Below are 13,636 nucleotides of genomic sequence, written 5' to 3'. Positions count from 1 at the left end.
TTAAAAATCTTTTATCTCAGGGATGGAGAGATGGTTCAGTTGTAGCTTCTTTCGACTACCCACACTATCAGACTGACATGCCTCTGAGTGCCTCCAAATGAAACAGCTTAACAGCTTGACAACACACCTAAATGCTCTAAAACAAAAAGAAGCAATGGATAAAAATAGCACTTTCAACAAATGATGCTGGTTCAAATTGAAGTCAGCATGAGGAAGAATGCAAATCAGTCCTGTAAAAATCTCAAGTCCCAGTGGATCAAGGACCTTCACATCAAACCAGACACACTCAAACTAATAGATGAAAAAGTTGGGAAGAGTCTCGATCACATGGATACTGGGTACAATTTCCTGAACAAAACTTTGATCACTTATCCTCTAAGATCAAGAATTGGCAAATGGGACCTCAAAAAACTGCAAAGCTTCTTCCAGGCACTGTCATTAGGACAAAACGGCAACCAACAGATTGGGAAAAAATCTTTACCAATCCTACATCTGTCAGAGGGCTAATATCCAAAATATACAAACAACTCACGCAGTTATACTTCAGAGAGCCAAATAACCCTATTAAAAAATGGAGTACCTAACTGAGCAAAGAATTCTCAGCTGAGGAATATTAAATGGCTGAGAAGTACATAAAGAAATACTTAACATCTTTAATCATCAGGGACATGTAATTCCAAACAACCCTGAGATTTCACCTCACACCAGTGAGAATGGCTAAGATCAAAAACTCAGGTTACAGCAGATGCTGTCGAGGATGTGGAGAAAGAAGAACACTCCTCCATTGTTGGTCAGATTGCAAACCAGTACAGCGACTGTGGAAATCAGTCTGGAGGTTCCTCAGAAAAGTGGACATTGCACTTCCTGAGGACCCAGCTATACCTCTTGTAGGCATACACCCAAAAGATGCTCCAACATACAACAAAGACACATGCTTCACTATGATCATAGCAACCGTATTTATTATAGCCAGAAAGAACCCAGATGCCCTTCAACAGAAGAATGGATACAGAAAATGTGGTACATCTACACAATGGAATATTACACAGCTATCAAAAACAATGACTTCATGAAATTCTTAGGCAAATGGATTGAACTAGAAAATATCATCCTGAGTGGGATAACCCAATCACAGAAAAACACACATGATATGCACTCACTGATAAGTGGATATTAGCCCAAAAGTTTGAATTATCCAAGATACAATCTACAGACCACATGAAGCTCCAGAAGAAGGACGATCGAAGTGTGGATGTTTCACCCCTTCTTAGAAGGGAAAACAGAAATATTCATAGGAAGGAATACAGAGGCAAAGTTTGGAGCAGAGACTGAAGGAATGGCCATTTGGAACCTGCCCTCACTTGGGTACACAGCCCATATATATACAGCCACCAAAACTAGATAAGATTGTTGAAGCTAAGAATTGTATACTGACAGGAACAGGATATAAATGTCTCCTGAGAGGCTCAGCCAGAGCATATCAAATAGAGGCAGACGCTAGCAGCAAACTATTGAACTGGGAATGGGACCCCTGTTGTAAGAGTTAGAGAAAGTTTTGAAAGAGTTGAAGGGACTTGCATCCCCATAAGAACAGCAATGCCAACCAACCAGAGCTCCCAGGGACTAAACCACTACCCAAAGACTGTAAATGGACTGATCCATGTCTCCAGCTGCATATGCAGCAGAGGATGGCCTTGTTGGGCACCAATGGAAGGAGAAGCCCTTGGTCCTGCCAAGGCTGGAGCCCCCCCAGTGTAGGAGATTGTCAGCTGGGGGTCTGGTAATGAGATGTGGGTGGGGAGGGAAACATCCTTATAGAAGGGGAGGGGGATGGGATAGGGGGCTTATGTTCGGGAAACCAGGAAATGGAATAACATTTGAAATGTAAATAAAAAAATGTCCAATAAAAGAAAAAAATACAAATAAATCTTAACAAAGCCTCTTACAGCTGAAGATAGTAATCCTGTTTGCTGGATTTGTGAGGCTAAAAATGCTAAGGTTATCAATAAATTTATATAGTGGGGCTATTTCTCAGTGCAATGTTGGCTCAGAGTACTAGGGCCTTTTGTTTGGAGTGGTGTTGGGGAGGGGTAGATGGAGCAGCAAGGGCTGCAAGTCTGGGTCAGTCCCTTGCAGGGGGTGGGGGTGGGGCACCCCATAGGCTTTCAGTGGCCTCATGAGCTGCAGCTGTGCCCTAGGCCTGCCCCACCTGACCTGAGGGCCAACCAGTGGGGCCTGCCAGCTTGGGAGTATTTACCTCTCTTCACTTACCTGCACTGGAGGCTACTACCTTAGGCAGATGCCATGAAGATCAAAGATGATAAAAAAAAACCCTCTTTCCCATGGTTTGGCATGGACATTAGATGAACACTAGTAATGCTTTCATACTTTGGACATATTGATATCACAGCAGAGGAAGAACAAGAGGACATTGAGAGCTTAAGAACTATTCAGAAATATTTGACTTCTAATGTAGCATATGAATCTACTGGCATTTGGGATGTACATCTTGTACTGAAGGACTTAACACTTTTTACACAAAGAAGAAACTTGCTCTTTATCATATTTCCAACTCAGGACCAAATCAGGAGAGAGAAAATTTTCTCAGCCTTACAAATGGTGCTGAGTGCTACAGGTGGTGGTGATTACAAGTTTGAGAAAGATTTTCGAACAATTGGAAACCTCCACCTGTACACACTGGATTAATTTGACTGCCTTGTAAAGGGCTTGGTGTATATAGATTGTCAGTTCCAATGGACAAGCAGAATGCTATTATTGTGCTAATGCCTTAGAACCTGAGCACGGACAGAAGATGACTTTTAACGTGGATGATCCTTATCCATTGCTGGTGGTGAATATTGGCTCAGGGTCAGTATTTTAGCAGTCCATTCCAAAGAGTGACTGGGACAAGCCTTGGAGGGGGGCACCTTTCTAGGTTTATGTAGTTTACTGACTGGCTATGAAAGTTTTGAAGAGGCTCTGGAAAAGCATTCAAAGGAAATGGCACTCAAGCTGATAGACTGATCTGAGATATTTATGCAGGAGATTTTGAAAGATTTGGTCTGCTGGGTTGGGCTGTGGCCTCTAGTTTTGGTAATATGATTTATAAAGAGAAATGAGAAACTGCTAGTAAAGAGGATCTGGCAAGAGCCACGTTAGTTACTATCACCAATATCACTGGTTCCCTGGCATGAATGTTTGCTTGCTGTTAATGAGAAAATAAATCGAGGTGTCTTCGTTGGAAATTTTTTACATGTCAATACTGTCTCTATGAAACATCTGGCACGTGCTTTGGTCAAAATTGAAAGTACTGTTTCTAGAACATGAGGGATACTTTGGAGCTGTCGGTGCACTTCTTGGACTGCCAAATTTCAGCCAAAACATCAGAGATCTTTATTAAGAAATGTCATCAGGAGGAACTGATCCAGAAACTGCATTCATTATTTGTCACTGGCAACCAAAGGATAAAACAGTAATGCTATTTGTGTTCATTATAAATGTCAGAATGGTAAACTTATGTGCTTTGCCTCATGGAAAGACCTGTAATGGGACGTGTCCCTCATGGATGTGCCCTTGTATGTATAGATAGCCAGCGTTACGTCTCAAATGCAATGCAGTCTCTTGGTTGTTGACCTTTTGTCATGATTTTCTATTTATTTGATGCTGTAGTGGTCCAGCGACTATTAAGGTCCAGCAGTGCTCACCCAAAAGGAGGGCTGGAAAGGAAAACAGCAGGGGCACAAGAAACATGGAGCCAAGACAGTGTTCTGATCAAGGCTCAAATAATCAGCAGTGTATATAAAGGGTAAACCACAAAACCCATCCCCAGTACAGTAACTCAGAGTAGCAACAGCACAGCTGCCAATCGATAAGTTTCCATTTCTTTGCAGCTCATTAATTCCAGCACATCAAAGCTCACAGCTGCAGCCAAGGTAGGTGTTTCTGTTCAGGCCAATAAAGCTTATTGCTCAAGGTTTGCTCTTCCTGCCTTTCTTGTCATATGTTCAAGGTCTACATAGCCTGTACAGGCTGAGGAGGCCAGAGATGCAGCCAGCATTGTAGTACTATGTGCTCAGATAGAAGTCTTAAAATCTCAGAAATGTTTGTTTATGCAAAATAATTGATTCTAAGTATTTGTTTGGGTCAGTTTTATGTATATTTGGTTACTATTGAGCAGGAAGTAACACTCATAATTTATTGTACTGGCAATCAAAGATCATTTTCTGTGACTTAGAAATGTTAAGGCAATATTAACTATGTTAGATTTATAACATATCTTCAGAAAAGCATGTCTATAAGACCTCTGCCCATAAGTACAATTTTCCTTCAGATGATACTGTGCTTAAATGTGAACCTGAATTTTTCTATTGAATACCTGAGGTTTTTTGCACATACTTGGTGGCGCTATACTTTTTTTTTATCTCATACATTAATCAGTACATATGTTAAAATGTTTACTATTTTTAAAATTGAGGGCACAATCATATACTTTGGAGTCTATCAAATTAATTAAATTCTTATACTGTTCAAGTGGAGTATGGTTAGAGTGAGTGGCATTCTGTGCTCTTTCTCTACCATATAGATATGCATATAGAAACGTGCATTTCTTTCTTCACATTAGATCTGAACTGTGGAAGCTGATTTTTATCCTGCCATAAATGGTAGCAATGGACAGAATCAGATGCTATCTAAAAGAACTTACATGACTCTGGGGCAGTGTTGCTGAATTACAAATGAATCGATGTTTATGGTTTTTGGTCATAAAAGCAGATCCAGAATTTGCCTTTCTGCTTGGAATTTATTCTTGGGTTTGAATTCCTGTTTTTCATAATGTTAAAATCTCTCAGATTTTACATAGGCAGTAACATTTTGGATGCCATTAGTTCCATAAAGTTGAGTTTGTAAGGGAAATGGACCTGTATTGATTTCTCATATTTCTGAAAATAACCTTAAAGAGGTTGGGGATTGTTTATATTTCAAAGAATATTTCAGTGTAGGTTCTGAGACCCCAGTGTTCAGTGTCTAGCAGACTGTCAAGAGGTGCTTGGTAAAGACAGGTCTCTGTGTAGTTTATGTGCAAGTGTTTAAAATTCAGTTTTCTTTGCCTACAAATACAAACATGCAATAGTATCTGGGGAGGGAAACATGACAATAGTGTTTGCCCCATAAACTGCTAGGAGCCTTGCAGTAGGTCCTTTAAGTAAACATTTTAAGTCTACAGGGATGTCAACGGGTGTTTGCTTGTGGATCTGTGACCACTCGTTTCAGTTAGAATGCTACTGCTTCCTTTGTTTTCAAGGTTTTTGACTTGTGTGTGCAGATAAGAAAATAATTGAATGATAGAAACTGTAAATTACTGTGGAAATTCTATACATCAGCAACTATAGGTTTAGGGCTATCTTTAAAGATTGAATAGTGCTCACATTAATTAAATCACTTTGCTTTGGTTTATATAGAACTAACATTTTGCCATTTGGAACTGAAATTAACTACTAACATCCATGTAAAGTAAGCTAGCTAGTTCACACATTTACCTTTTCCAACTGTAATCTGTAATTACTGAATTTAATGAGAGCACAGAATCACAATTGATAAAGGCTGTCAAGGTTCTAATCTGGTCTATATTGCTCCTGAGAAGTTCCCTGTAACCACCATGCTGTCATAAATAGAGGTTTGCTTCTAGTATCAATCAACCTAATATCTGTATTCTTAAACAGTGCCACTTAATAGATAAAATGTAATCTAGGTATAATTTTGTATTTTCAAGTCAACACATTAAAGCTAACAAGAAATAGGTAAAGGTAATTTTAGTACTTTTTTTTTAACCTTACTAGTATATCTAATGTGTTATTTCAATGTGAAATTGGCACAAAATTGGGAGATGTGTTTTGCCCTCTTTTGTTTATTTTGTTTTTGTTTTTTTGGTCTTCACTTGATATATATTTTATACTTAATGACACATTTCAATTTTGGACTGACCAACTTTCATATTTCATTGTCTCTGCCCCTGCCCCGGCTGCCCCTGCCCCTGCCCCTGCCCCTGCCTGTGCCTCATTGTTATTTTTTATACATACAAAGAGTCTTTATAAAAATTCTGATAACATTCAAATGCTAAGAGTACTGCCAGCCATGGTTTTGGTAGTAAAACACACACACAAATCTAAAACACCACCTTTTCCCCAGAAGGTAGCCTTTTAACTAGATCTCTCCAGGCATCTATATATACACAGGCCATAGAATGGCATTTCCTTCCTCAGCTACCCTGAGTAGGTGGGGGAGTAATGGATTTTTCCTTCGGTTAAAATCATTGTGAAGTCTAGGCCAGTGTGATAATTGAAAGCCAGCCCCCTCAAAGGATTCTCATTATTTTCAAATACTGGACTCTTCAAAAACTCTAAATGGATGGTGCCCTTGAATGCGTGTGATTGCTGTAGGTTAGGTACTCATGCCTAAAGATAAAGCTGTTTTGTGGGTTACATTCCTGAGGGAGAAGAGTTCATCTGGCTATAATTTCTAAATATCCCTTGTAAAATTACTTTGTTAGAAAGAAACTTCTTTCATATTTAGTTTACCATTCCTTCTTTTTTGAGCACTTTATCTTTGTTAGTGTTTTGAATTTTTGAATATAATTCAGAAATTCTAGGTTATGTAAAGAATTGATAAAGCATAATGAAAATGAGTGTATATTACTTTGCATTCAACTTCAGTTTTGTGGTGGATATAAACAAAATAATTGAAATACTTAAAAAAAATACTATCATATTTAAGGTGATTGCCTCTAAATGTCTATATTGTCTTTTCCCACCTAAGCTCCTATGTTACTGAGTGCACTTCTTTCTGACAGCAATGCAGGCCTCCCAGCTTCATCTATGTCACCAGATAATCTCTTGTTTGGTTTTTCGTTTTTGAGACACGGTCTTTCTATGTAGTCCTGGCTGTCCCAGAACTTTGTTATGTAGACCAGTTGGCCTCAAACTCAAGAGATCCTACTATCTCTGCTTTTGAAGTGCTGGTAATAAAAGCATGTACCACCACATCCAGCCTACATCACAGAATTTTTGTCTTACAATCTAACAGGAATTGTCTCACAGTGTCAGTAATATAATGATGTAATCTTTTTTTTTTTAAGTATTAGTTTGGCAGTTCAATACAGCAACATAAAAAAAGGGCCCCAAGTGTTTGCTGACTTTTATCCTACTTGCAAAATTAAAATACTCTTTATTGGACACATGTGCTGTCTTACATATTCAGTACATGGAATTGTACTTTGTTGTAATGGTTTATAGTGTTCTGGTCATCAACCTAGCTTCTTTAAGTGTTCTCTTTATTTGTTAACCAGGAATTCGGTGGCCACCATGGGAAGTGACACCATTGCCAGGGACCTGAGCTCCATTCCTGGCAATGCTTAAGATGACTTACACATTTCAGATGCTATCGTGTTCTAGAGCTAACTTTTAGTGCTTTATAGTATTTAATAATTCCTCTTCCTTTTAGTATGTATTAAATACTTACAAAACTAGAAAAAACGTTATTTTCTCATTAGTGCCTGTGATATTGGAAAGTATGTGTGTACATTCATCTGTAGCGTCTTGAATTTTAACTATTAACTTCAAAATTATATAGGGATTGTTACCACTCTTCATTTATACAAGACAAAAATACCCCTCTAAATTCAGAGATGTTGAAGTATTAGCTATATTTGGGACTTTAGAAGCCCCTCTCTTTGACCTGTTTATTTCTAATCATTGTGTGTGGTCACAGGTGGGGGTGAACACAAAGCTCTTCTGAAATTATTGTATTTGTCGTCACACAGTTCCAGCAACATTTACAAAATGAAAATGTAGTCACCTGCTGGTAGGTTGGAATAGATTATATTATAGTCCTACCTAGTAAGGCAGGTAGAAGATCTTAAGATCTCTTTTCTGAGCTGAATGGGGTAGACCTGTGTCTGACAGCAATGTCCTTCTAAAAGTCAGTGTGGGCTGATGCTGGAATCCTGCTGCTTGGGGATCTGACCATAATTCATAAACAAGTTTGTCTTCTAAACAAAGTTTTAATTTTAGATTCTTTTTACTGCAGCTGCTGTTAATTTAATGCTTAAAAGACTTGAAAAAGAATGTAACTTCCACAGAAAGCATTTTCATTTTTACATAACCTTAAAGTACCTTAAGTGATATAAAATAGGTTGAGATTGCAATTGTTTTTGGTTCTAAGCTTCAAAACTGAGTGTCATTGTGACTGGGTGTCATCAGGATGTCACAGTAGCTCACTTAGTACTTTATTAACCCTGTTACTAAGCCATTTGGAAAGTGGCCAGTTTTTGCTGAGTGAACCCTTAGGGCTTACAACATTTAGAAGGAAAAAAATAACTTTGTAAAATCTAATGTTCATGCTGTAGTGTCCCATTCTTACCTGTAATCCCTGACCCTGCAGTGAGAGGTTCGAATACTTGGTCACTGTTACCCACTGTGTTCGAGTTATGTGAACTCCTGGCATTTTAACTGATGTAATTTTGCCCATTTCTGATGAAGTCATTTCTAGGTGTTTTCTGTCTCAACTTAGGGCATCTTTTACTTACACATGTCACTTCAGTGCAAGTTGCCTGACTCTCTCTTGTGTTCTTGACAGATCTAAGCTTTGCTTATGTTTAGAATTTTCTAATATTAAATTTTATGTGAAAATGTATGAGTTACTACAAACTTTATACATATAAGACTGACTTATTGACTATTTTAACCTATAAAACACTTCTTGAAATTATCTAATTTATTTTTCTGTTTATGTACAGTTTCTTAATGTCAATTTAAAAAGTATTTGTTGTGCCCTGCTCTGTAAACATTCCCTTAATGCTTATTTGCAAGAAAGAATTTGGGGTTCTACTTGTTTGTACTATGTAGCTGTAAGTTGGGTTTGGGTGTCTACCTTTTCTGTGTTCTAACTTTTTTAATTTGTTAATATTCTAAATAAGTGTTAGACTCATGCTTTTTATACCCTCCTTTCTAAATGAATTCTCTTCTTTAAAATAAATAAATAAATAAATAAATAAATAAATAAATAAATAAATAAATGTGATACTTTATAGATTTTTAGTACTGGATGAATTTCACAGGTCTGGCAGCTTAAAAATGTATAGAAAAGTAAAGCAAAGCTTTAAGCTACTTAAATTTTGTTGAAGAGACAAGGTTTCTTATGCAAATGTTTCTTTTTGGGGGATGGTTATTAATTGTAAGGCAAATGTTAAATCCATTGGGCTTTCTATTCAGTTTACAGATTTTTTTCCCCCTTTTTGTCTCCCCTCATCTTTCTTTTTTGACATTTTCATACATGTGTAGTTAATTTTGGTCCTATTAGTCCTCTCCAAGTGACTGCCTTCTTTCCAAAAAACTTCCCATTCCTTACTTATTTTGTTTTATTTTTTGTTTTATGACTCATTGAGTTTATTTAGATTTACTTGTTTGAGTGTAGGTGTAGAATTATTTTCTGGAGCATGGACTATTTATCATTGGCAACATTACCAAAGAAAATGACATCCTTTACCCCCTCAACCATCAATTTCCCTTAGACCTTGTACTATACATGGATTTTCATTTGATACCCTAGTATTTTGCATAAAAGGTAAAAATTTGTATTGCTTTATTTATTTAATGAATGAATTTGTCTATATTTGATTGATTAATTGGGTTCATTCATTGATTGATTGAGATGGGCTTTCACTCTTTAAGCCTAGGCCACATGGAAATCAATATATTATACCGAGTGTCCTCAAATTCTTGTTGGTCTTGCTGCTCAAATTCTCAAATAGTAGGGTGGTGGGTCTGAGCTGCCATACCTGGATGCAGAGCTTTTTCTTTTTATATAGGTTACTCCTCCGTCTGTGACAGACAAAGGAAGGCCACACCTCCATCCCTTTTGGAGAGCAGTAAAGAAGCACTGGAGCTAGAGCAAAAGCATGTCCATCATGTGTACGATGAGATTGCAAGTCACTTCAGCAGCACGAGGCATAGCCCATGGCCACGCATAGTAGAGTTCCTGAAAGCTTTGCCAAGTGGTTCCATAGTGGCAGATATTGGATGTGGAAATGGAAAGTACCTTGGCATCAACAAGGAGTTATATATGGCAAGTAATTGTGCTACTCTTATTTTTTTTTTAACTTAAAAATAAATGGGTAGGGGAGGGTTCATACCTGAGTATTGTACTTAACATCATTTCATTCCTCTACCGTTTCCAATTCCTTCCATGTTTCTTTCATTGTCTTTCAAGTCCATGGCTTTTTTTCAACTGTTATTGTTACATATATATGTGTATGTATGTAACAATAACAGTTGTTACACACACATATATATGTATGTATGTATATGTGCACAAACATATGAAGCCTGTTGAGTCCATTTAGTGGTATTTATGTATGTCTCATAGCAGATGTCTTATTCCTCTAACTCTTAACAATCTTTCTGCTCCTCTTCCAGTTTTTCTGCTTTATGTATCTGCTTTATCTTTCTTCTGTTAGGATGTCCCAATAAGGAAAAGTTCTCTATAAAATCTCTTCTAATCTATAGGTTATAAACATAAAATAGTTTATTCATGATCATGTTACAAATACACATAAGCATAAGAACCTGAGTTCAAGCCCCAAAAAGTTCAACCCCATCAAAAGCTGGGTGTATAGTGGTACAAGATTTTCTTCCCAGTACTGGGGAGGTAGTGACAGTTAGATCCCTAGGGCTCAATGACTAACCAGCATACCTGAGTACCGACTGCAGGTATCATTGAGAGATTTTTATCTCAAAAAACAAGATGGACAACTCCTGAGGAATGACACTTGAAGCTGGTCTATGGCCTTCATAATTATATGCACAAATGTATAATTACCAACATGCGCTTGTGTGCATACTTGTGCGCACACAGACACACATATAAAAAAAGATAAAAAAAAGAATGGGCATATTTGATAACTTTTAGTCTGTTGTAATAACTTTTTACAGGGTCCTTAATAACAGTAATATACTGAGACAAGGAACCACTCCAAGGAGAACACAAAGATAGAAGCACTGCAAGCCCTGTGTCTTAGTTTGGGTTTTATTGCTGTGAAGAGACAACATGACCAAAGCAACTTTTATCATGACCTAAGACAACATTTACTTAGGGCTGCCTTAAAATTTCAGAGGTTCAATCCATTATCATCATGGCAGGAAACATGGTAGCATACATGGTGCTGGAAAAGGAGCTGAGAGTTCTACATCTTGATCTGAAGGCAGCCAGGAGGAAGCTTCCATCCACACTGGGGAGAGCTTGAGCATCGGACCTCAAAGCCCACCACACATTCTTCCAACAAGGCCACACCTATTGCAACAAGGCCATACCCCTTAATAGTTCCACTTCTCATGGGCCAAACATATTCACACCACCATTCCTTGGTTCCAAACGATTCTGTATAAGTGTAACTCTTGCACATCACCAAAGAAGCATTTTTTTTTCTGAGTGGATAAGGACTATTAGAGAAAGCCACAACTAGTCAAAATACAAAGGACAATTGATTATTCATTGCTGAATACCAGCTTCAGCATAGCCATTATACCTGAATAACAGAGACTTGATCCCCACTGCTCATTCATTCATAGTCAGAAAAGGAAAGTATTGCCTCAGATTTAAAATTTTACGAACTTTACCAGGCTAGATCCAGAGCTAAGGCCATTTCCAATTCTGCAATTATCTGCTTTCATTTGTTATCATTTCATTATTTGAGCCACCTCTTTTTTTTTCTATGTGAAGAAAGTTCTTTGTGTGGTAGGCTTACCCATATTATCACTGTTCTGTTTTGACTAGAACTTTTATTTCTCAAGATTAGGGATGAAGAGTGGAGGGAAGGAAAAGAGAGCAATAAAGTCTATGAATGAATGTGTGAATGAATGAGTCAGTCTATATCCAAGTTACTGAATTATCTCAGATTAGTTGTAATCTTGGCTTTCTTCTCCACCCTTGATACTGTGTCCTAACACAAAGGAAATACTACCACTGAAAATAAGGGAATTTAGACGTGTTACTCAGTAGCAGATGAAAAGAACAGTTTCTCATCTAAAATGATACTCATGTCTTGTTCAATTTCAGTTTGTGAAGAATATACTAAATTTGCTCACAGTGAAGACATTATTTTTTTCAATTTGTCATATAATTCCATCCTACAGTTCAAAATAAGATAATAAATTCAGGTTTATAATAAAACATGTATATAATTTCAGTTCATGAGGGGTATATTTGGCCTACCGCAAAAACAAACAAGCAAAACAAAACCATGTGTTAAATCAAGTCTCACTATATAACCTTGGATTCTCTGAAACTCTCTGTGTAGATTAGGATGGCCTAGAATCTAGAGAACTTTCTACCTCTGCCTCCCAAGTACTAGAATTAAAGGCATACAACACAATTCTTGCAGTGTATTAACTTTTTAAAAACTTCTTTAAAAAATATTTCATACTAGATTGTGCTTTTGGAAAAAAGGAAAGATGGCGAAGATAAAAATTTATAAAATTCGATATTAAAATGGCATCATTCACCACATATTCCAATGAAATACAGAATATTATTAGAAATTACTATGAAAACTGATCTTCTAGTAGAAGAAATAGAACTTATAAATGCATACCATCTACCAAGTTGGAGCAAGAAGGTATTGCAGACCCATTATAATTAATGAGATCAAAGCTCTAAATGGCCTTCTCTTGAACTGAAAGAGATTGCCACCCCGTAGGAAGAATAATAGTATCAATTAACTGGACCCCTCAGAGATCCCAGGAACTAACACCAACCAAAGAACATGACTGGGCTGTAACCCATGCTACATATGTAGTGGAAGACTGCCTTGTCTGGTTTCGTTGGGAGTGGGAGTGTATGCTTGGTCCTGTGGAGGATGGATGCCCCAGAGAAGGGGGATACTAGAGGGGTGAGGGGTGAGGTGTGAATGTGTGGGTGGGGGAGCTTTCTCTTAGAGGTAAAAGAAGGGATGCTACGGGGAGATACTTGTGGACAGGGGACTAGGAAGGGGGACAGCATTTGAAATGTAAATAAATAAAATAATTTTTTTAAAAAGACTTTGTCTTGGAGAAATAACTAAGACCAGATAGATTCATTGTTGAATTCTATCAATTTTTTAAGGAAAATTTCATACTATTTCTTTGTAATTTCTACAAAATAGAACATGAAAGAACACTACCAAATCCACTCAGTAAGGCAGTATCATACTGATCTAAAACCTTATAAAGATACAAAAAAAAGTGAAAACTACAGTACAATTTTTTTTAATAAACACAGCTGAACAAATCACAATATCCAACCACAGATTATACTATACTGGAACTAGGTTTCAAATCTAGACTTTAGTATGCCCATTCTTTAACTCTTTAATATGTTTCTCTGCACTTTCTACATTACCAGTGTAATTTCTCTACAATTGAATATTTTCATTTTTAAAACAGCTATTACTTTAAATTGTTAACGTGTGTGTGTGTGTGTGTGTGTGTGTGTGTGTGTGTGTGTGTGTGTGTCTGAATGTGGATTTGTGTATATGAGTGCAGTGCTCATGGAGGTCTGAAAAGGCCATTGGATTACCAGGAGCTGTTGTGAGCCATCGGTCTGATACGGC

At 37.3% G+C, this 13,636-nt stretch overlaps 1 protein-coding gene and 1 pseudogene across 11 annotated transcripts in view; both read left to right on the top strand.

Moving 5' to 3' along the window:
- Alkbh8 (alkB homolog 8, tRNA methyltransferase) overlaps window positions 1–13,636 on the top strand; it is a 76,825-nt gene that overhangs the window by 44,224 nt on the left and 18,965 nt on the right. For 10 of the 11 annotated variants that reach the window (XM_063262234.1, XM_063262237.1, XM_063262232.1 and 7 more), the window contains one exon: window positions 9,860–10,116. In XM_063262234.1, coding sequence (XP_063118304.1) covers window positions 9,860–10,116 — 257 coding nt within the window. Of the gene's footprint in view, window positions 1–20; window positions 9,068–9,859; window positions 10,117–13,636 lie in introns of those variants that run through there. The other variant, XM_063262242.1, reaches the window with a different exon arrangement.
- Pank3-ps2 (pantothenate kinase 3, pseudogene 2) lies at window positions 2,377–9,067 on the top strand (annotated as a pseudogene).

This window comes from Rattus norvegicus, chromosome 6 (assembly GCF_036323735.1).
Source record: "Rattus norvegicus strain BN/NHsdMcwi chromosome 6, GRCr8, whole genome shotgun sequence".
Taxonomy (NCBI): domain Eukaryota; kingdom Metazoa; phylum Chordata; class Mammalia; order Rodentia; family Muridae; genus Rattus; species Rattus norvegicus.
This window is presented reverse-complemented; position numbering and strand designations above follow the sequence as displayed.